This window comes from Dendrobium catenatum, unplaced genomic scaffold (genome assembly GCF_001605985.2).
Source record: "Dendrobium catenatum unplaced genomic scaffold, ASM160598v2 original_scaffold_68491, whole genome shotgun sequence".
Lineage (NCBI taxonomy): Eukaryota > Viridiplantae > Streptophyta > Magnoliopsida > Asparagales > Orchidaceae > Dendrobium > Dendrobium catenatum.
In genome coordinates, this window is record NW_021386940.1 from 54496 (window position 1) to 79825 (window position 25330).

The window sequence follows — 25330 nt, forward strand, 5'->3', positions numbered from 1 at the left end:
AAGAATGATGCATTCCATCACTAATTGAAACTCTTAGCATCCCAAATCTAGAAAAAATATTTCTTTAAGAAATTAGTCACAATTTTAGCATCAACTTTACACACCTTCAATCCATTTAGAAACACAATCCATGATAATGAGAATACATTGGTTTCCATATGATGGCACAAAAGGTCCCATAAAATCTAATCCCCAAATATCAAATATTTATATTTCAAAAACATAATTCATTGGCATTTCATTTTTTATAGTAATATTACCTACACTTTGGCACTAATCACTTATTTCGACATATTCCTGTAAATCCTTGAATAGGGTAGGCCAAAAAAATCTTGATTGAAGAATTTTAAAAGCAGTTATGAATCCTCCAAGATATCCCCATTGTTTGAGTCATGACACTCACTAAAAATAGAATTTATTTCTTCATCAGGAACACATCTTCTTATGATTTGATCATTGCAAGATTTAAATAAATAGGGTTCATCCCAAAATTAAGATTTGGTTTCATGCACAAACTTATTTTTTCGAGATGCAGATAATTCATGAGGAGGTATTACACTTACAATGTCAGTATACCATGGAGATTTTTTCAACTGGAGAGCAAATAATTATTCATCGAGGAATTGTTTCATTAATTTCAACATCAACTAATGAATGTTGTTCAAGTATAAATAGATTATCAACAATTTTATTTTAAGTGTCCTTTCAATCAAAAAATTTTACATTAAATTCTTATAATAATAAAATCCATCTAACAAGTCTTGGTTTGGTGTCTTTCTTTATCATAAGATATTATATGACAATATGATCAATATAAATAATAACCTTGGGTATTGAAATCAAAACACAAAAATAATAGGTAACAATTCTTTTTCAATGGTTGTATAATTAGATTGAGCAGAATTCAAAGTTTTGCTAGCATAAAAGATAACATAGAATTTTGTATCTCTCTTTTACCCTAGAATTGTACCAATAACAACCTCACTGGCATCACACATCAGTAAAAAATGTAAAGACCAATCAAGAGTAATAATAATAGGTTTAATAGTCAAATGATGCGTTAGAGTATTGAAATCTTTATGACATGTAGAGTCAAATATAAAATGAATGGCTTCTCTAACAAATGACATAAAGGCTTCAAAAATTTAGAGAAATTTTTTATAAATCTTCTATAAAATCATTATGTCCTAAGAAGCTTCTAATCCCCTTAACAGAATTGGGTGGAAGAAGTTTTTCAATCACCTGAATTTTTGTAATGTATACTTCTAATCCTTTCCTAGACATCTTATGCCTTAACACAATGCCTTCAGTTACCATGAATTGATATTTCTCCCAATTTAGCACTAAATTAGTTTTAACACATCTTTTTAAAACATTAGTTAAGTGTTCTAAGCATGAATTAAATGTTGTGTCAAATATGGAGAAATCATTCATGAATATTTTAATAACCTACTCAATTAAATTTGAAAAGATAGACATCATGTATCTTTAAAAAGTAGGAAGGGCATTACATAAACTAAAAGGCATTCTCCTAAAAGAAAAAGTTCCATAGGGACATGTGAAAGTAGTCTTATCTTGATCCTCAGGTGTAATAAAAATTTGATGATAACCAGAATATCCATATAAAAAGTAATAAACTGGATGCTCTGCCAAGCTATGAAGCATTTGAATAAGAAATGGAAAAGAAAAATGATCTTTTCTAGTTGCTTTATTTATTTTCTGATAGTTGAAACAAATCTTCCAACCTGTGATAGTTCTAGTGGATATCAATTCATTATGTTCATTAAATATAACAGTCAATCCTCAATTAATGAGACTAACCAAAGAACTATCAGAAATTGAGTAGATAATACCACCGCCTAACCATTTAAGAATATCTTTTTTAACAACATATTTCATGGATGGATTAAATCTTCTTTGAGGATCAACTTTAGGTGTAGAATTTGCTTCCATTAAGATTCTATGCATACAAATTGAAGGATTAATTCATTTAATGTCAGCAATAATCCACCCAAAAGATTTTTTATAATTTACTTAAATCCTTAATCAATTTAATCTCTTGATGTTGTTATAGATTTGCAAAAATAATTATAAAAAGAGTGAATTTATTACCCAAATATACATACTTAAGATGGTAAGGTAAAGTTTTAAGTTTTAAAGTTGGGGCCTCTTCAATAGATGGTTTTAGAAATTTATCTAAAGATGAAGTTTCTAGCAATTTAAAATGTCTTTGATCCAACTTTCTTCTCTAGATTTTATTTCCGTGAGCCCATTAGATGTATTTTATTCTTACTCATCTTCTTCTTCCTCAATCACTTCTCCTTTCAATAATTTTCATTGAGATCTTCTACTAATATGTCCTCTAAATCCACCCTAAAGCAATCTTCATTCCTTTCTTGAGAAAATTTTATAGATTTCAATACATCAATTTTCACCTCCTGATCTTAAACTCTCATAGTTAATTCTCCCTTTTGAACATCAAAAATAGCTTTCCTTATTGCTAATAAAGGTCTTCCTAAAATGAGAGGTATTTCCTTATCTTTTTTCATGTCTAAAATAATAAAATCAACAGGGAAAATGAATTTATCAACCTTAATAAGAACATTCTCTATTACTCTTTTTGGATAAGTAAAAGATCTATCAACCAATTAAAGAGTAACAAAAGTAGGTTAAATCTCTCCTTTATCTAACCTCTTAAAGATGGATAAAGGCATTAGGTTAATACTAGATCCTAAGTCACATAAGGTCTCCCATAAAATTTATCTCCAATAGTTAAAGGAATGGTAAAACTCCTAGGATCCTTAAGTTTTTTAGGAAGTTCCTTTTTTAAAATGGCACTGCATTCTTCAATTAATGCCCCTATTTCAGAATCACAAATCAGTTTTTTCTTAATCAAAATATTCTTCATGAATTTAGTATAAGTGGGAATTTGTTCTAAAGCTTCAAAGAAGGGAATTTTAATGGTTCATTTTTTAAACACTTCTAAGAACTTTGAGAACTATTTATAAAGATTTCTTTTGATCAACCTCTCAGGGAAAGGGGGTGTGGTCTCTCAATAACTTTTTTATAAATCTTTTTAGGTTCTTTAACAGGCTCATGTTGTTTAGAAGGGTTCTTGTTTTCTTGTTATTCCTCTATATCATCCTTATTTTGGGGTTCGTCTTTCTCTTTATAAGGGTCTCCTATCACTTTCCAACTTCTATGTTTGATATTATGATATTGTTCTATCAAGTTTTGATAATGAATCAACCATGCTAATTTCCCGTTTTGATCTTCAATTTTTTTTTTAAAAAAGCATTAATTAATTATTCATTTGCATTCCTAACAGGAGAATAATATTTGTTGCGTATCTGATTCTCACAAATAGAATTTTGATAATTGCAAACACTTCTGTTTTACTACGACTGGCTTGCCAACTAACATTTCAGGTTCACAGGATCAAGACTGTAATTTGAACTAGCTCAAGATTGGGTAGATTAGGTCTGAGTTAGCTTGCAAACATTTTTATTTCTTTAGTCTATTTGTAATACTTGTGGTTTTTATTGTTAAGTAACCCTGCACACACACTTGAGTGAATTTTTTTTGTCTGATTTAGAGTTTTTTTATTTTGCTAACATCATCCGGGATAATAAAAAAATTATCCTAGACAATGGATCAAAAATAGAAACCCTAATTAGGGCATCCTGGTTAAGGAAAGCGTCATTAAGTATATCGTCCTACATGATATTTGTATCGGACGGGATGATATGCTCAAATCATAAAGAATTAGCCGCCATATCTATTTAGGAAGTTTTATTTTTTAATTATCATCTAGGACATCAGCTTGGACGTTTATGCCTAAATTGATCTAGTGATTAAGGAAAGTAATTAAGACTGATTAATATGATCATATCATCCTGGACGATATCAGGATCGACCAGGATGATCAGTTCAAAAACCTTGATTGCTCCTGGATGAAAAAAATTATACATCATCTGTTCAGAGTGATGCTCATGATGATTTTGCACAAATTTGAACTAATCGGCCAGGATGATCACGAGATCGACCTGGATGATCAAGTCACTTTGTTTTTGTCCAGACTCCCAACTAGGGCAATGTTCAGGATGATATTCCCTGATTTGTACTAATTGTATAGGATGATATAATAACATCCTGGACAATATGAACAAAACATCTTCTAATCATCCTAAGTCGTCAAAGCTGATCGTACAGGATGATAGAAATATCATCCTGGATGTTAAAGTCGATTCTTGAAAATCTATATAAAGGAATCCTATTTTCTCAAGCTCAAAGGATCCTTTGCTACTATCTTGGCCTGAGAGAGCCTAGAGGAGAGGGAGAGAGAGGGAGGAACTTATGAGGGGTATCACAAGGGTTGCTCCAAGCAAGGTTCCAAGGCATCTTCTCCAATCATCGTTCCTTATTCTTGGAGGCTCAAGGGAGGTATTCTTCAACAATTGATCGAGGTTCTTTGACTGCTTCAGGAGGAAGCAAAAGGAATTGGGTTCTCTGTCGATTTCAGGAGGAAGCAAAAGGAGTCGGTTCTCTACCGCACAGGGGTTGGTGGAAAGAAGTTTTTGTAAGGGCTTCTCCACCTAGCTGTGGGTGCTAAAGGAGAGACACTAAGTTAGTGCAATACTCAGAGGGTGCCTCTGAGGAGTGAACGTAGGTCAAGGTTTGACCGAACCACTATAAATCCAATGTGTTATTTCTTTTTTTTTTTTTACTTACGCATTTAATATTCGCACTCATTTTTTTTATGGTGGATTGTGTTTTGGTTTAAGTTCATGATTTGATTAAAATATTTTTTAAAATATCAATTCACCCCCTCTTGGTTAGCCTCGGGATTAGTTCATAAGGGCTTAACATCCCCAACGATTTTTCAAGTGGTATCATAGCGGGATTCATAAAAATAAGTTTTTGAAAGCTTTTTGAATTTTGATTCATGGCTAATTTTGGAAATCATAATACTATGAAATCTATTACCTGACCACCTTTATTTGATAATATTCCTTTTAATTTTTAGAAAACTCGTATGTCTAGTTTTTACAATCTATCAATTATCGCATGTGGATGCTTCTTAAAGAAGGCTATTCTCCTCCATCTCGTGAACTTAATGGCATTAAAACTAAAATTTCTTTTACTAAATGGACTTTTGATGAAAGAGATTTAGCACAACTTAATGCAAAATATTTGAACTATTTTTTCTGTGCTTTAAAATCTGAAGATTATATGCATGTTTCAACTTGTACAACTGGTAAAGAAATTTGGGATAGATTATGTGTAACTTATGAAGGAATCAATGAAATTAAATAATCTCAACTAAATATTCTCTTGCATGACTATGAACTTTTTCGTATGAAACCTTCTGAATTAATTCTGAAATGTATACAAGGTTTACTCAAATTGTCACCTTATTGCATGTCTTAGGAAGAGAACTAACTAATTATAAAAAAGTAAATAAAATTTTAAGATGCTTGCCTTCTTCTTTTGATGCTAAGATCACTGCAATTTCTAAATCTAAAGATTTAAACACTTATTTAATTGATAAATTACTTGGTTCACTCATTGCTTATGAGCAAGGGGTGAACAAAAGAAATCTTGATGCATGTGAGAAGAAGAAGGAGAAAATGGTGGCACTTAAGGCCAATGACTCAGACAATGATTCTTCCAGATCTGAGAATGATGATGTTGCCTTTATCATTAGGTAATTCAAAAGTTTTTTAAGGAAGAAGCAAAAAGACCATCAGAAGTGGAAAAGAGGTAAGGGTAGCAAAAATTTTAAGAATTCTAATGATACAATCTATTTTGAATGCAGGAAGCCTGGACATGTTAAAGCTGATTGTCCTACTCTTAAGGAGCACCCAAGAAAGGAGAAGGGTGAGGAGAAACCCAAATACAAGAAAGATAAGAAGCAATCCCAAAAAGCTTTCTAGGTGGATTCTACATCTGACTCCTCTGAGACTGAAGTAGAGAAGGAAACCACAAATATATATTTAATGGCCGATAATCACCACAAATAATCTGATCAAGAAGAGGTATTTGAACCAACCTATGATCAATTAGTTGAAATTTGCAAGAAAATTTATGCATCATATAAAAAACTTAAGAAAATGTATGCTAGTTTAAAATTGAAATTTTTAAATTTGTAAAAAAAGAATGAAATCCTTTTAAAAGATAACTTCCAAATCGATAGCAATCACATGGCTTTACTTGATGAATTTGATGCATTAAACAAAAAGCATAACGAATTATCTGATGCACATGATTCTCTAAAGTCATCCCATGCTGAGTTAGACAAAAAGTTAACAAATCTCAAAGCTTCTGAAAATAAAATCACTGCATGCATTCCATAACTTTAAAATGAAGCACAACTACTCGAATAGAATAAGAAATCCTTTTTCTGGTGTAAGATGTTTTTCATGTGGCATGCTAGGACACATCTCACACACTTGCATCATTCATCATAGTACACATTGGGTGTGGAAACCCAAATTGCATGATTCACTGTATAACACACATGCATTGCATTCTTATTTTCATAAGAAGGGACTCAAATATATATGGGTTCCTAAATCTGGCATTTGATTTTTTTATAGGCTTGCTCTCATAAAAGGCCTCGTGAGAGCATGTGGTACCTGGACAACGGATGGCCACGACACATGACTGGAGATGCTAATCAATTTGTTTTGCTAGAGGCTAGGGCTGGAGGCAAGGTCACTCTTGGAGACAACACCACTTGGAAAGTGGTGGGCACAGGTAGAATTGGAAACTCCAAGAACCTTTTGATTGAAAATGTTTTGCTTGTAGATGGACTGAAACACAACTTGCTCAGAATCAGTCAGCTATGCGATAAAGGCTTCATCATAAAATTCATGGAAAACACTTGCATCATAAGCTTAAATAATAACACTATTTTGTAAGGAAAGCGGATCAATAATGTTTACATACTTGATTTAAATTATATTGAATGTGCTACTTTATTTTTCTTAAAAATTTCTACTGATGATTCTTGGTTGTGGAATAGGAGATTATGTCATGCCAGTATGAAAACCCTTAGGAAAGTGTCCCAGAAAGACCTAGTTAGACGTGTCCCTAAGCTTAAGTTTTCAAAAGACCACCTTTGTGATGCCTGCTAATTAGGAAAATAAGTCCACTCCAATTTTCACTCCATTAAGGACATTAGCACCTCTAAACCTTTAGAAGTCCTTCACATGGATTGTTTTGGACCCATTAGCACTGCCAGCTTAGGAGGAAAAGTCTATGGATTTGTGATTGTCGATGACTACTCGAGGTTTACTAGATTAGATTTTTGTCCCATAAGAATGAGTCTTTTAATGAGTTTAGAGCCTTCTTCACTTAGATTCAGAAAAAGCTAGGTTGTGAGATCTTGACCATCCATAGTGATTGTGGGGGATAGTTTGAAAATGAGAGATTTAAAGACTTTTATGAGGACAATGGGATTAGTCACAACTTCTCATCTCCTAGGACCCCTCAGTAGAACGGACTAGCTGAAAGGAAGAACCGGACCTTAGTTGAAGCCGCTAGAGTCATGCTTGCTGAGTATTCACTTCCAAAATACTTTTGAGCAGAAGCGGTAAATACAGCTTGTTATGTGTTTAATAGAGTGAATGTTAGAACCAAACTTGATAAGACACCCTATGAGATCGTTAAGAGTAGGACACCCAATCTTTCCCACCTTCATGTCTTTGGTTGTAAGGTTTTTATTCATAATAATAGGAAGTTACACTTAGGAAAATTTGATCCAAAATTTGATGAAGGAGTGTTCTTGGGATATTCTAGTATGGGGAAATCCTTTAGGGTGTTCAATAAGAGGAATTTGGTGGTAGAGGAGACTACCCATGTAGTGTTTGATGAATTTGATCCTAAGAAGAGTAGAGTTGAGGATGAAGATAAAATTGGAGAGAGTGAAAATTTGGAGAAAAAGGCAGAAAACCGAGTAGATGAGATTACCCAAGGAATAGAAAATGAAAAGCAGGAAGAAAGGGTTAAGCCTTCACACACCTTGCCTAGAGATTGGATATATTCTTTAAATCACCCAAAAGAACTGATCATAGGAGACCCTTCTGAAAGTGTTAGGACTAGGCATGCACTTAGGAAGGAAGTGAACCATTCTGCCTTTATCTCAATGACTGAACCCACCAACATCAATCAAGCCCTTTCTGATGAGTTTTGGATTTTAGCCATGTAAGAGGAGTTGAACTAATTTATTAGGAATGATGTTTGGGAGCTTGTAGAAAGACCAAAGGGATAAAGTATAGTTGGAACCAAATGAGTCTTCAAGAATAAAATGAATGATTCTAATGTGTTGGTTAGGAATAAGGCAAGAAAAGTGGCTAAGGGGTACAACCAAATAGAAGTAGTTGATTTTGAGGAGACCTTTACCCCTGTAGCTAGATTAGAAGCCATTAGAGTGCTATTAGCCTTTACATGTTATAAGTGATTTAAGCTTTTTAAAATGGTTGTTAAGAGTGCCTTTTTTAATGGGGTAATAAAAGAGGATGTGTTTGTAGAGCAACCCCCAGGTTCTAAGAATTTTTAATTTCCAAATCATGTCCTCAAATTAAAATAGGCCTTATATGGATTAAAACAAGTACCCAAAGCTTGGTACGAGAGGCTTAGCACATTCTTACTGGAGAGGGAGTTTTTTAAGTGGAACATGGACACCACCCTTTTTCTGAGAAAAGTAGGAGATGATTTACTCATTATTCAGATCTATATCAATGATATACTTTTTAGATCTTCAGATAAAAGACTATGTGGTGAATTTTTTAAAATAATGAGTAAGGAGTTTGAGATGAGTATGATGAGAGAATTGTCATACTTTTTGGGATTTAGCATAAGACAATTAAATGATGGAACCTTTCTAAGTCAATTAAAATATATAAAGGACATCTTGAAGAAATATGAAATGGACAAAGGAAAGCCAATTAATACTCCCATGACCTCAAGTGTTTAGTTGGACAAAGACCCAAATAGAAAATCAGTTAATTAGAAGTACATATGGATGATTGGATCTTTACTTTACCTGACTTCTAGCCAACCTGATATTATGTTTAGTGTTTGTCTCCGTGCTAGATTTCAAGATGATTCTAAAGAATCCCACCTGATTGCTGTTAAGCGAATCCTTATATACCTTTAAGGAACCCAAAACTTAGGAATCTAGTACCCTATGCACAACACTTATTTTGAGATTATTGGATATTCTGATTATGACTTTGTTGGATGTAAGGTGGATAGAAAAAGCACTTTAGGGACCTGCCAATTCATAGGACAATCTTTAGTCTCCTGGTCTAGTAGAAAGCAAAACTCAGTTGCACTTTTCACTGCTGAAGCTGAGTACATTGCTTTAGGAAGTTGTATGACCCAAGTCCTTTGACTGAAATAGTAAGTTCTGGATTTAGGATTACCTGTAGGCACAATTCTAATCCTTTATGAAAAAACTAGTGCCATATGCTTTTCTAAGAATTCTATCCAACATTCAAGGACCAAGCACATTGCATAAGACATCACTTCATTAGAGACCATGTGACCAAGGGGGACATTGAGCTACACCATATTGCAACTGAAAATCAACTGGCTGACATCTTTACTAAACTACTGGCCTTTGACACTTTCAACACTTTAAGAACTAGATTGAGTGTGATTGACATAAATGCATGAACTTGATTCCACTGATTTTTTGATTTGTTATATGTTGTTTATTTTTTCTTTTGTTTATTTTTGTTGTTTTTATTGCTTTATTTTTCGTATGCTTTAAATTCATCATTAAAATTGATATTTTATGCCTTATTTTTATTTTTTGAAAATTTGTAGTTAATCTTTTACATCTCTTAAATAGTTAAAAAGGGAAACACCGTTGAATTGTTTTTTTTTCTCTAACTTCCTTTAGTGGTGTAATTTTCTTTTCCAAACAAAAGTCTATCTCAAATCAACAACTAGACTATGCAATTAAAATCTTTTCAATCTTATTACAGTAATCTATCTTATATATATATATATATATAATATTCAAAGTCTTTATTTTACATTCAAATGTTTTGAAATCTTGTCATTGCATTTATCATATGATTTTTTATTCTATTTTGTGATTCATTCTTCCTTATATTAAAGAGTGAGTTTTCTCTTCTCTAATATCTAGAAGATATAATCATAATTGAGAGTTTTTAGGAATTTTGGAAAAGGTACCTAGCTTGCAAAATTAAATAAAAAAAAGTGGCCAATGATGCCAAAATCAAAAGATGCACAAAGAGCACCAATTAAATTGACAAGAGGTATAAAATGAGCCCGTCAAAAGAAAGCTCCTTCCCTTTCAAAATTTTTAAATCTTAAAAGAATTCATGTGTTACTTGATAATTTTTCAAAGGCTTGATTTTGGGATTCTTGATCGTAACTAATTACTTTGATATATTGTGTTATAAAATATTTTTCTGAAACCAAGTCTTGAATGGATTTCTTTTTCATATCCAATTGATTTTTCAGATTTAGATCTTTGTTTTCAAAAGAAAGTTTTACCCTGGGAGAAGTCTGAGGTAGAGATAACAGGATCGATGGTGTTACTAATTTTTCTGATTCTAACGATCTTAATTCATTGGCTTACAAATATTTAAAATCAATCACATGGAAACTATGTCATAATTCATGCCTTGATAAAAAAAATCCTTTGTTTGTTTGACTTTTGCTTTGTGTATGTTTTCCTCCTCCTTTTTGAGATGTCAAAAGGCAAAGTAGTGTGTTCTGAAATTTGAATATTTCATTTGCATTGCTTCCAGTTCATTATTTCTGCACTGCTTCTAGTTCACTATCTTCATTGCTTAGATTTTCTTGTGTGTTTGCCATCATCAAAAAGGGGGAGATTGTTGCGTATCTGATTCTCAGAAATAGAATTTTGATGATAGCAAAAACTTCTATTTTACTATGATTGACTTGCCAATTAACATTTCAGGTCCATAGGATCAAGACTGCAATTTGAACAAGCTAAAGATTGGGTAGACTAGGTCTAAGTCAGTTTGTAAATCTTTTTTTTTTCTTGAGTCTATTTGTAATGCTTGTGATTCCAGTTGCTAAGTAACCCTGCTAACACACACTTGAGTGAATTTTTTCTATCTGACTTAGAGTTTTCTGATTTTGCTAACATCATTCGGGATGATAAAAAAATTGTCATAGACAATCGATCAAAAATAAAAACCCTAATTAGGGCATGCTAGTTAAGGCATCCGTCATTAACCAAATTATCTTGGACAATTTTTGTATCAGTCGGGATGATATGCTCAAATAAGAAATAATTAGCCACCAGATCTATTTAGGAAGTTTTATTTTTTAATTATCATCCAGGACATTGGCCTGGATGATAGGGTTCAACTATGCCTAAATTGATCTGGTGATTAAGGAAAGTAATTAAGGCTGATTGATACGATCATATCGTCCTGGATGATATCAAGATCGGCCAGGATGATCATTTCAAAAACCTTAATTTCTATTGGATAACAAAAATCATACATCATCTGTTCAGAGCGATGATCATGATGATTTTGTATAGATTTGAACTAATCAGCTAGGATGATCGTGAGATCGGCCTAGACGATCAAGTCATTTTATTTTCGTCCAGACTAACAACCAGGGCAATGTTCAAGATGATATTCCTCGATTTGTACTAATCATACAAGATGATATATTATCGTCCTAGATGATATGAACAAAAAATATTATAATCGACCAAAGTCGTCAAGGCAGATTGAGCTTAATTTATACTGATCGTACAAGATGATAGAAATCTCATCCTGGATGATAAATTCAGTTCTTGAAAATCTATATAAAGGACTTTTGTTTTCTCAAGCTCAAAGGATCATTTGCTATTGTCTTTACCTGAGAGAGCCTAGAGGAGAGGGAGAGAGAGGGAGAGAGAGGGAGGAACTTGTGAGGGGGAGCTTATGAGGAGTTTCACAAGGGTTATTCCAAGCAAGGTTCCAAGGCTTCTTCTCCAATCATCATTCCTCTTTCTTGGAGGCTCAAGGGATGTCTTCTTCAGCAATTGATCGAGGTTCTCTACCTGCTTCAGGAGGAAGCAAAAGGAGTTGCGTTCTCTGCCCGTTTTAGGAGGAAGCAAAAGGAGTCGATTCTCTACCAAACCGGGGTTGGTGGAAAGAAGTTTTTGTAAGGGCTTCTCTGCCTAGCTGTGGGGACTAAGGGAGAGACACTAAGTTAGTGCAATACTTGGAGGGTGCCTCCGAGGAGTGGACGTAGGTCAAGATTTGACCGAACTACTATAAATCTGGAGTATTATTTTTTTTTTTTACTTACGCATTTAATTTTTGCACTCATTATTTTTTATGGTGGATTATGTTTTAGTTTAAGTTCGTGATTTGAATGAAAGATTTTTTTTAAATACCAATTCACCCCCTCTTGGTTAGCCTCGGGACTAGTTCATAAGGGCTTAACATCCCTAATGAACTTTCAATATTGTCCAAAGATTCCTTCCTATTCCTTTCATGATATATTTTGTTCAAATTCTATGGGGGTAGCATTGCGGTGCTATACATCTTCGCTTAGTGACGCTATATCTCCAAAGATTATTATTAATATTTAATTCATCTAATTTCTTAAAAATAATAGCAACTTAAGCAATGAAAATGGATAAAGGATCATTTTTATAGACTCCTACTAATATCTTAAGATTCACCCTATCAACATGACATTGAAAATTATTTGTTGCATTTTCTTAATTATTTCATAAGCATCCTCAAAAGGTTTTAACATCAAAGAACTATAAAGTCTATATAGGTTGTTAAACCTATGTAAATGTCCTAAGCCTAACCAAGATGGTGGGGGGGGGGAGGGTGAACTGGTATTTTAAAATTCTCTTGGAAATTAATAAAAACCAATTTTAATATTTTATAAGAAAATAATTTTTCAATCATAGAAAGTAAAATGCTAAAAAATAAAAATGCAAAAAAAAAAAAAAAACCCACAAAGATTTATAGTGGTTCAGTTTAACAAGACATACGTCCACTCCCTGAAGACTCCCTCTTCAGGTATTGCACTATTATCAAAGTGACTCTCCTTTTTCTCCCACAACAAGGTGGAGAAGCCTTTATAATTTTCCTCTCTTCCACTAATTCGGTGTGACAGAGTACTGTCATCCTTTCACATCCTCTAAGTATCGGCAGAGAACTATCATCCTTTCATACCCTCCAAGTGTCAGTAGAGTACCATTATCCTTTTACACCCTCCAAGTGTTGACAGAGTATCAAATCTTCATCAAAGATCTTCTCTCGAGAAACTAGAAAAGAAGAAAGGAAGAGAAGTAACCAAATTACAAAAGAGATTCTTACCTTTAAGTAACATTGTGAACCCTTCACACTACACTTGCAAGAACTTTCTCTCAAACACTCACCCAAAATACTCTTTCACTTGCTCTCAAAGAAATCAAGAAGAACTTTTTTTAAGTCAATTTCTAAGGACTATATATATAAAAGATACGAAAAATTATACATAAAACTAAAATTTTCCATTTTGAGTGTATACGATCGTACAATACAATTGTAAATTTTATGTACGAACAATTTAAAAATTTCTTCATACAAACTTGTATGAAATATTTTTATACACGATGATTGTCCAGTACAAACCATGTTCGTACTGTATGAACGGTTAAGAAAATTTTTCTGGTTCATCGAAACAAAAAGATGCCCCACATGTTTGTACTCTGGACATCGTCTGTACGAACTATGTATCCTACAGTATAATTAGTTCAGAAAATTTTGATGTTCATTGGGATGAAAAGGAACCCATTCTTTCATACTATGGACGTCATCTATATGAACTATGTATCGTATAGTATGATCAGTTAAAAAAAATTCAAAAATTATCAAGACGAATAGGGACATATCTATTTTATACTCTAGATGTTGTTTGTACGAAAAAGGCTCCATATAATATGATAAGAACTTAGAAAAAATTTTCTTCTCTCAATTCATTTAACTGCTCATAGGAGAGAATAATTAAACAAATCATCCCGTGTGAAATGAAATTGTATAATACAATTAGTTTAAAAAATTACAAATTTTAAACACTCCCCTAGTGTGTGTGTGTGCACAATTATTCAATTATAATCACACTCTCTCAGACTCAATAAAATAAAAAATACAAACTCCATTTACCATGAACCATAATCTAATCTGATTTGAAGTCTTCAATTATCTAGAGTATGATTTACCTGAAATGTTAGTACACACAAACAACAAAAGAAATATATCAAAAATATGTTAGGAGAAGATGTAATTAAAATAATAATATTTAGAATCATAAAAAATACACATGTTACAATAATCTCAACAATAAAAAAAAACTAAGTTGTAATAATATCAACAAGAACCTGCAGTTGTAGCATCAATTATAACTCCAAGGGACCTACCAATCAATTATAAAAAGTTTGAATTTTCAATCAATCGAGTAAGGCATAATGAGGGTACTTTTTAAACATCTCCTTGAATCTCTCTAAACTCTTATAAATTGATTCTCCTTCTAATTCAATAAAAAAGTAATATCATTTCCAAGTTTGGTAATCTTAGAAGGATATGAGAGAAGTTAGAGAGAGAAGCTCAGGGATTTTGAATTATTTTTCAAATTCATTTCTTCATCTTTGAGTTGGCAAGTTTTTTGCTAAATATAGAGGATCAGCTGTCGGCCAATAACGGCTGAAATTTTATGCCTAAGGTAGAGTATTCGTCTGTCTTCATCATTCCACCGAAGCCTATGATTACTCTGAAATCTTTTCGAACAAATGCTCCTCTAGTAATCAGAGAACCAATTGATAATAAAATGCATTCGCCACCTCCGATTGCTGGTAAAGGAAAGAAGATCATGGAAGATACCAATGTGAATACTCCTATTGGTGTTCATAGAATTAGTTATATGGAATCATCTTCGTCAGACATGAAGCTATTCGTTAATAGGTTTGCTAATGCAAAACCTATTTTAGTTGCTAAAGGTGATCTAGTTGTTCAAAGGATTGCGGCTCGTCCATCAAGTATTTGTGATATTTCTGCTAAGAATGTTTTTTTCAAAAGAAGCTCAAGTTTGAGTTGATGAGATGAATAAGCAATGTTCTGGGAATCCTTGGTTAAAGCATCCTTATATTAAGGTTAATATACTAAACGTTGAATCCTGCTTTTCTAATGATGGTTCTGCGGTTAAACTGTTTGAACTGAATGTTCAAACCAATTTAATGAATCCCCAATTCTCTGTGGTTCTGAAAGTTTTTGGTAGATTTATTCCTATCCAAGTGATAGTGGAGGAGTTGAGGCATCAATGGCGATAATTTAGAAAGTTTCACTTGACTGTTCTTGGCTCGAGTTGGCTACTCTGTTCTTTTTTTCTGTGGAATCAATAGAGAGTGTCTTGTCTGGTGGTCCTTGGTTTATGAATGGTCATATTATTGGACTTGATAGGTGGATTCCTTGTTTCAATCTGAATTCTCTTAAGGGACTTTCTTCTCCGATATGGATTAGATTGCCTAACCTCCCACTCTACTATTGGGATGAAATCAATGTGTCTAGAATAACTTCTATGATTGGTAAACCTTTATTAATTAATGGTGACATGTTTAAATAGGGAAGAAGGGAGTTTGCTAGAGTTTGTGTTCGAGTCGAGCTTGACAAACAACTTCCATTGGGTGTTTAGGTGGAAGGAATGAATGGAAGATTTTTCCAAAAAGTGGAGTATGAAAAGATTTCTTCCTTTTGCTTCAAGTGTCGAAAGATTGGACATTTGGTTGATGCTTGCAATGTACTCATGAATGGGGAAGTCAATAAGGATATGGGAAAGGCTCCTGAACAAAGCAAAGATGTTGAGAGAAGTAGAGATATCGATATCAAGGAGGATTCTTCTTATGGGCCATGGTTATTGGTTAATAACAGAAGAAATAAAAGACAGAAAGTTGGTTACCTGAAGAAAGAATTTGTTTCAAAATTTGAAGGCGTATTTAAAGCACGGTTTGACAATGCTTTACTGAGTAAACCGATAAAAACTACAACAACTGAAGAAATGGTGGTGCCTTTGAGTGGGGAAAAGGCTCTAAATGAAGCTAATCGATTGAGTAAGGATATCAGCCCTATTACTGATGTGGTTTTAAATGCTCCTGTAGATGAGGTTTTGGCTTTCATGGGTGAAAATACATAAAGTTATGTGAAAGCAAATTTTCATTCCAATGAAGAGGATGATCTGTTAAGTAAAAAAATCTTGAATGAATTGAATAATGCTGTTGGGAAACCTATACAAGAGGAACTGATTTATGTAGATGGGAATTCTGCTCAAGATGTTCCTTTATTGCCTAGTATTAATCATTGCCCTTCTCCTAAATTGAAATTATTTGAAGAAAATCAGTTTGAAGATCTGAATTCTATATATATGGAAGATGTTATTTTAAACAAAACTAAGCAGTTTACTAGAACTGAGGTAGAGGAAGGTTAATTGGTGGATTCGGTTGATCATTCTTATCATGCTAAAAAGGATGGCTTGGCTATTTTCAGTGAAGGGGATCTATTGGATTCCAAAGGTGATCGATTTATTGGCTTAGGGAATGTTGTGGCTGGAGGACATAAACCGAAGCTGGCTAAAGAATTAAGGTCTCTTGGGCCTTTGAAGTCATCCTCTAAGCAAAGCAAGATGAATGTGATAAAGAAAAGGAGTGGGGGCCTTTCCCCCTTCTTGGCAAAATGAGTACACTAGCCTTTTGGAATTGTAGGGGGTGAATAAGAAGGAAGCCTCCTTGTATTTGAAGGAGTTTGTTAGGGAGTGGGATATTCTCTTTGTTGGTATTGTTGAAACAAAAATTTCATCTATTTCTAGAGATTATTTTGATAAATTCATGGGAGTGGGTTGGGATTTCTTGCTTTTCCCTTCTATTGGGATGTCAGGAGGTATTTTGGTTTTATGGAGGTCTTCGTTGGCTTCTTTTACTTTGTTGGAAGCTTTAGCTCAATGTGTTGTTGGGGAGCTGAAGATTTTTAATAAAAGATTATGGGTAGTTTCTACTGTCTATAGTAGCAGAGACTTATATGGTAGAAGAAGGTTATGGGATTATTTGGAGCAACATTCGAGGTCTGAGATACCTTATGTGGTTGGGGGAGATTTCAACTGCATTCTTTCTCAAGATGACAAAAAAGGAGGAAAGAAATTCTCCTTTTCAAAAGGCCCATTGGAGATGAAAGGTTTTATGAATAAGTCTGATTTATATGATATTGTAATTCTTGAACCTAAGTATACCTGGTGCAATAAAAAGAATGGCACTGTTCATATTCATGCAAGACTAGATAGATGTTTATTGAATTCCGAGGCATTGGAATTAATTCGTCAGGCTTCAATTAGGCATCCATCAAGGGTTGCTTCAAACCATTATCCTATTGTGTTGAAGATCTTTATGCAAACTGATTGTAGTAGGAGAAATTGGAGATTTGAAGATGTTTGGTTATCCTACCCGACTGCAGCTTCAGTGGTGAGCAGATCATGGAGTCAATGGGCTACTGGGAATGCTATAGATAGTTTGAACAAAAAGTTTTCAAGGACACTAAAAGATGTGCTCTCAGTGGAAGGAGACTATGGTGATTCTTATTACTAAAATAAGTTTTCGTTTAACTCCTGTTGATTTTTGACCTATTAGTCTTCGTCTTTCTATTTATAAGATTGTTGCAAAAGTTCTTTTAAATAGATTGTCAAAGGTGATTCATTATTTGTTTTTGATGTCCAAGTGGCTTTTATTAGAGGAAGGAATTTATCAAATCATGTTCTTCTTGCATAATAAATGTTTCATAAATTTAGATTTTCTAAATCTAAAAAAGGGATTGGTTGTTATCAAGGCTGACATGGAACAAGCATATGATAATATGGCATGGGATACCCTTAGACAATTTTTGAATTATTTTTGGGTTTCCAAAGAATTTTTCAAATCTATTAATGGAATGTGTGGTTGATCCAGCATTTTCAATTCAAGTTAATGTTGCAACCCATGACCCCGAGCTTGAGATTTTGATGATGCCAAATAATGAGTGTTTTGGAAAAACTTTTCATGGAATATTATTTTATTTGCTATTTTCCTTGAGCACTAACATTTCAGGAAGATCACAAGTGACTCAAGAAGAAAGGAAGACTCAAGACCGGGTAGATTAGGAGTATGAGTTAAACATATATTTTTTCTATTTATTTTATTTTTTACTTTATTGAGTCTAGCCACAAAATGCGTAAGAGTAAGAGCAATCATGCACACACACAGGGAGAGTTGTTTTTTAACTGTAAATGTAATTAAAATCTTCTCTGGAGATCGTAACTGTACGATTTTAATATTCGGTACCGTACGATCCAGGCTATGTGAACAATTCTGTGAATGATCGTACTGTACGAATTACCTTCTACTGTACGATATGTTCTGATCCAAAACCTAGCCGTAGTTTAGTTTAAGTAAGTGATTTTTGCGCCGTTCGTACTGTACGAACATGTTCGTACTGACGATCTGTTTTTAAATACTTACTTAAATTAACCCGTGATTAGTGCATGTAATCCAGCCTTATTACAATTTGAACATCGTACTGTACGAACATGATCGTACCATACGATGACAGAGACGAAGTATGATCATCCAGATATCGTCCGACGATCTCTTGGTTTTTGTCACATCGTACTGTTACGATAGTAATGCGTACCATACGAATGACAGAGACGACATCCGACATGTCCAGACCATCTTGTAGAATAACATTTGTTGGATCATACCGTACGATATTATATCGTACATTACGAATTGTTTTTGAACTGTTCGTACATCTTCGTACCAGGACGACGTCTGTTTATGAAGATTGTATGTACGATGTGAATCTACTGTACGACAAATAAGGCTACTTTTGAATTCAGAGTTTTTTGAGCCTTTTTTTGATATCAATCAGTCCTTTTCAGTAAGATTAACAGAGGAGAGTGAACGTGGTTAGAGAGGGATTCCAAGGGAGAGAGCTCTAGAGAATTCTTGAGGGTGTGAGAGAGAAGGAGAGGTAGTAGGCGTTGTGAGGGATAAGAGTGTGAGGAGATCACACGGTTGTTCCAAGCTTGCTGCATCTTGCTCCTCCTGTGGCCGAGAAGGATTTGAGGGAGGATCTCCAAGGGAAAGGCTCGTCTACATCCGTTACCTCGAGGTTCTCTGCCTTCTCCAGGAGGGAGAAACGAGAAGGTTCTTTGCCATCGCCAGGAGGGCGAAAACAGAGGTTGGCACTCCGCCACTCCGGGTTGGTAAAAGGGAGGTTTGTAAAGGCTTCTCCGCCTTGCGCAGGGGCAAAAGGAGAACTATTTTGATAGTGAAAATCCCGGAGTGGAGGACTCCGGGGAGTGGACGGTAGGTCATATTTTGACCGGACCACTATAAAATCTTGGTGTGTTCTTTCCTATCGTTATTTATGTTTTACTTGCTTTAATTTTTCATATCTATTGCATGTGAAATTTGTGAAAGCGAAAAATTGCTTAAAATTTTGTTATAAAATTTCAAAAACAACAAAAAATTAGAACTCTTGTTTAGGGTTACTTTTATTAAGAAAAAGATTTCTACAATTCACCCCCCTCTTGTCGTTTAGTAATTTCAGTTAATGGGACTGGTTCTAAGTGGATTGAGGCTAAAAGCAGTTTTAGACAAGGATGTCCACTCTCAACTTATTTGTTCATCTTGTGTTCACAACTTCTTACAAATAGTTTTTTTGTCCAAGGGAAGAAATTTGGGTTTAAAAGTTGTTTCTTCAGCCCCTAAAATTTATCATCTCCTTTTTGCTGATGATATTCTTATGTTCTTGGAAGCAAAAATTTGTCAATTGAGGAAAATCAGGAAAAACATTTCAGACTACTATCGATGGATGGGTCAACAAGTGAATGTTCACAAATCTTCCATTTTTTTGGTAAAGCTGTGGAAAATAATAAGAGAAGAGCGATTTCTAAATTCATGGGATTTAATGAAGTAAAAGAAATGCATTACTTGGGTATCAAGATTACTTTAAGGAGATTGATTGCCTCAGATTTTCTAAAACTGTTGGAGAGATCGGCTTCTAAAATGGAAGTTTGGGGCAACAAGTTTATTTCACTTCCTGGAAGATTGGTGCTTGTTAAATCGGTTATTCTAAGCATTCCTTTGTTTTATGTATCCTTATCCCTCGTTTATTTAAGCATTTTGAAGAACTTTGAGAAGATGTGTAGGGAGTTTATATGGAACAAGAAATATGAGGTTACGGTTTGCATTTTGTTTCTTGGGAAGAAATCTGTAAGCCTATTTATGCAGGAGGAAGAGGAATTCACTCAGTTGTTTCTATGGTGAGGCCTTTAAAAGTAAATTATGCTTGGATTTATCTTAAATATCTTGATTCTATTCTTAATCAATCACTATTTATGAAGTATGGCATGAATGTTTGGAGTGATATGCACAGGCCGAATGCTTCTTCTACTTGGAAGTTATTGTGAAGTGGAGAAAATGCTTTTAAACCATGTGTAAGATGGAAGATTGGACCTAGTTCTTCTATGAACATTCTTAATGATATTTGGATTTTAGACAAAGTTTGGATAGGTGGCCTACTTTCATCACTATATATAGAGGAGACTGATTTTCCTCTATTGGGGAATTTTATTACCAATGGAGCTTAGAATCTGGGAGAGTTAGAGAAGTTCTTTGTTAAAACATTGGTTAAAGTAATTATTAGTACCATGATACATTCTAAACTTTTGGAGGACAAGCTGGAACTAATTAATAACTTCTATGGGAATTCAATTGCTGCTTTGGCATACCGAGTAGCTATAGATTACTCTGTTCTAATCCAGAGATGGAAATGGTTGAAGGAGTTAAAATTAAATCCTCGAATTGATGGCTTTTGGTGGCGGCTGTTGAAGAACGCAATTCCCACTATAAATTTTTTGCTATATAGGAAATTGCTGAACAATAATATGTGCCTTAGGGGATGTGGGATGGTAGAGGATAAAGAGTATGTTGCTGTTAAATGCTGTAAGTTAACTCAAGTGATTGCCTTGGTGAATCAATGGGGCATTTGTATTCAAGATTTTTTATCTTTGCAGGATTGTTTGGATAATCTGAGAAGGTTATCTAAAACGAATCTTTTCATTACAATTCTTTATTATTCTTTAGTCTTTTATTCATGGAAGAGTAGAAATAAATTGATACATGATGGACATGAGTTTGTATTGGGAGAAATTGTTTCTAATGCTATTAGCTTTGCATCAATTTCATCTAAATGTAATCTATTTTCGGTTCACTAGGGTGCTAACTAGCTTTTAAAGCTGACTTCATCTTATTGGCATCCCCCTCCGCCTGAGTGGATTAAAGTCAACATTAATGCAACTTTACTTCGTTCTAATGATGCTAGGGTCGGTGGTGTCTTCAGAGACCATAGAGGGAGATTTTTGTTGGCTTTAAGGTGTAAATGTTTGCATTGGGATAGTGCTTATTTGGAATTATTGGCTTTTCATTCGTTGAAGAAGATAATCAAGGATTGGATGTTGGATGCTAAAGGAATTATTATATAAGGAGATAATTTGAATATCATCAAATATCTTCAAGACTCGGTTGCAAAAGTTGGTCTTATACCCAATAAAGATGGATTCAAAGACTTTTCCTTTCTTAAAGATTTTGGGTATTTCTTATTTCATTTTGCAAATAGAAATTATAATAAGTTAGCTGACTTTTGTGGTAACTTTTCTTTGAAAGGTGATTTCTTGTGGGAGAATTTGAATTGTAATAAGGTTCCTCCAATTTTCTTCTCTTTGTTAAAGGAGGAAAGTGATAGAATTACTATTACTTAGTAGTTTGTAATAGGTTTCTTTTATTTTAATGCATTTTGCAGTTTCTCAAAAAAAAAAAAAAAAAGGTAGGATATACTTTCCTAAAAATTTAAGAGCCAACTCATTACAAGTGGTAATAGAGTTTGGGGGTAAAGAATTTAACCACATTTTTTCCTTGTTTCTTAGAGAAAATGAGAATAATCTAAGTCTAATGGCATCATCATGAAGACCATTATACTTAAATATTGTATAAATTTCTAAAAAACTTGTTAAATGTTTGTTAGGATCTTCGATGGGAGTTCCCCCAAATTGATAATTATATACCATTTGAATGATTGTAGGTTTTAATTCATAATTATTATCTTGGATATTAGGTCTATTTATGTTCTGATGAATGTTGTTTACCATAGGATTTGTAAAATCCTTAAGTGGTCTAGAATGATCTAAGTCTTAAATAGAGCCAGTCTTTTTCAAAATCTTTTTTGTCATTCTAATTTTAGAAAGAATTTTCTCAATTTTTTAATCAAAATCTAGCAATGGCTTCCTTTTATGGTTTCCAAGCATGCAAACGCAATTATATAATCAATAGAATAAAATAAAATAATAAAAGAATATAGTAGGACTAACTATGCAATTGATTCAATAATATATTAAAACTTCAAATAAAACAAAATCCTCTAGCAATGGTGCCAAAAATTTGATGGGGGCAATGGAGTAACCTACAAAATTATGAAAATGATTTAGGGCTCTATTAATCCCTAAATAATGCTTAGGTTTTCTTTGATATAAAAATCCCACATAATATACACAAGTATATATGTTGAATCAAGTAATATAGTGATAGAGTAGAGTATCAATACCATGAGAAAGAATATTTACTTAAAGATACTAGTATAGTCAACTACAATTATAATAATTATCCTACTCAATAAATAAGCTTTGGTGGAGATTCAATCACTTTATTTAAAATTAATAAAATTTTTAAATGAAACACTATTTGGATAAAATATCTTGGATTAATAAAATCTATACAATATGTTTCATAATATTTTTTTTATGCTAGTTCTATTCAGAGCATATGCATCACTGACTGCTTAGTCAAGCGTGAAGAGACAAAGGATACACTAAACCCTTACAACCTCAATATCACTCTAAACTCCCATAGTCTATCACCATATGAAAATTTTAAAAGAGTAAATAAGCATGTACTATTAAAACCCCCTCATTATAACTCATCTCTATAAATTTGGTATATGTCAAGTACTATGCTTATGCTTGCATCATACCAATCCAATATACCTAGTTGTGCCATCTTTCCTATTCCTAGGCTCCACATTATACCTGATATTAACTACACATATGACCACTATGTGCATTAAATAAAGACCTGTATATTAAAAAAATCATTAAATTATTGATGAATATAATGCATTAGTATTCCACATTCCATTTACACCATCAATCCAAAATAAAAGAATTTAGCCAGACATGAAGAATAAGTGAAGCAAATTCATTTTCATTAATTACACAAAAGAAAGAAAGTATAGAATAAATATCACCAGATGAGTTCAATGATATTCTACTATACACTCATTCTTAAACTTATAGAATTGCTTCCACAAATATTGATCAAACACTCTTTTGAAGTAGATCTAGTGCTCCCTAAATTCTCTTAATTGTCACTCCTAATAAAATTACAGAGAAGCACTATGAAGAATAAAATGAACTAAGTGACTAAACTGTCTTACTAACATTACAAATGGATTATTTATAGATAAATACAAAAAATGGATTCTGGCGCCATGGCGCTCGAGACACTTGCGGTGTGGTGCCCATAAAATGAACTAACTCTCCAATGCTAAAAAATTTCCTCAACTATGATGCTTGCTGACGTAGACCTACTGCTTAGTAAATAGACATGTCACTAGTAGAATGTGTCCTAAAAGGTTACAAATGTAGTGTTGCAATGCTGCTGGCAGCTAAGCGTTGTGGCGTCCCCGTGGCACTCCACTTGGCTTGGTGGCGTTGAAAATTGGCTCACAAAGATGTGCATATAGAGATTTTGTGATGTTGCTAAACAATGAATGGGTGCCTCCATGTTCATAATGGGTGTTCCTGCGGTGTCAAGGATGGCGTCGTGACAGTGTAGTGTCAGACGTTGTGGCAATTTACCATACTTGAATTTTTTCACATTTACTACATTTTCCTTCACAAACACAACTAAAATAAAATGATTTCATTGGCAATTTAACATATAAAATATAACATTATTTATACTCATCATATATTAATTAGTGTCAATGAGAATGTCATAAAAAGGCTTATCAATGTTATGAGCAAGCTATCACATGTATAAGATGAACCCTTGAAGCATTATTTTTTTGGTAGTTATCATTGTATATGGTTATACTACAAAGAAATTTTGGTGACAATTATTGATCCCCAACAAGATATTAATGGATGTTTCAATATTTTTTTTGCCATTTTATTTATATTCAAAGATTCAAAAGTACATGACTCCTAATATTAAGTATGGGTTGAACATTCTTGAATGCATTATGAAGGTACTTTTCATGTAGTAATAGTGAATGTTTTCAATACTTAGATATATTCATAATATCTATAATGGTTGACTAAAAAACTAATAAGTCATGGCTATTTTTCATGACCATGTTGAGGGAATAAAAAAGCCTAGTGAAAAACTTAGTGTTTATCTTCGCTAGACACAACTATATCACCAATGCATTTTCAATCATTTCCTTAGAGGTATACAGTGGAGCTTGCGGTCATTATATGGGAATGAATACCATGGAAAAACTCAATGCCAATTGTTATCATGAGGAGTATCATAGCTTAGGTATTTTAATAAAATACATGTCAAGAACTCATCCATAATATCTTATCTTGAGAATGAAGTTAGCTTTGAGCAATGGGCTTGTACTTTCTTCCTTGGAAACCTATATAACTTGATGACAACTAGGATTTCTTAGAGTTTTAACAGTATCAGCAAAATCACACATTCCTATCTAGTGTTACATGGTTAGAATTATGGAGTCATATTATAGCAAGAAAAAAAAAGACTTTTAGCAAAGAAAATTGAAGAAGCATTGAGAAAACTCTCGAATATGGCTCAAAGGATGATCATATATCCCATTAATCAATTTTAAGTGAATACCTTTGATGATGATCATAATGGTGATATTGATTGACAAGGACAAGTATAGGTCGAAATTTTAATTTTAGATGTCTCTCGTATGAACATATATTGGTAGCAACTCGGGATCGGGTTATTAATTATTAAATAATATATTCAAATTTCTATACACATGAATAAGGTTACCCACATATAAATACATATCAAATTAGAAAAAAGACATTTGAGAGAATTCTGGATGAAATAAAGACATTTGTCTAAGAGTGGCCGTCCAATGAAAAATAGAAGGCCTTCAAAGAGAGAAGGATGCATTCTCATATAGGTGCAATTGATGTGAAGTTTGAA

The 25330-nt window shown here is 33.3% G+C and overlaps 1 protein-coding gene across 1 annotated transcript; it reads left to right on the plus strand.

Annotated features, from left to right (window-relative positions):
* The first annotated feature begins 14841 nt into the window (after positions 1-14841).
* Positions 14842-17638, plus strand: LOC110093946. Its single transcript, XM_020819015.1, has 5 exons — positions 14842-15075; positions 15772-16170; positions 16531-16692; positions 16766-16835; positions 16938-17638. Exons 1-5 carry the CDS (start codon positions 14842-14844, stop codon positions 17636-17638), a joined length of 1566 nt encoding a protein of 521 aa, XP_020674674.1.
* The last annotated feature ends 7692 nt before the right edge of the window (positions 17639-25330 follow it).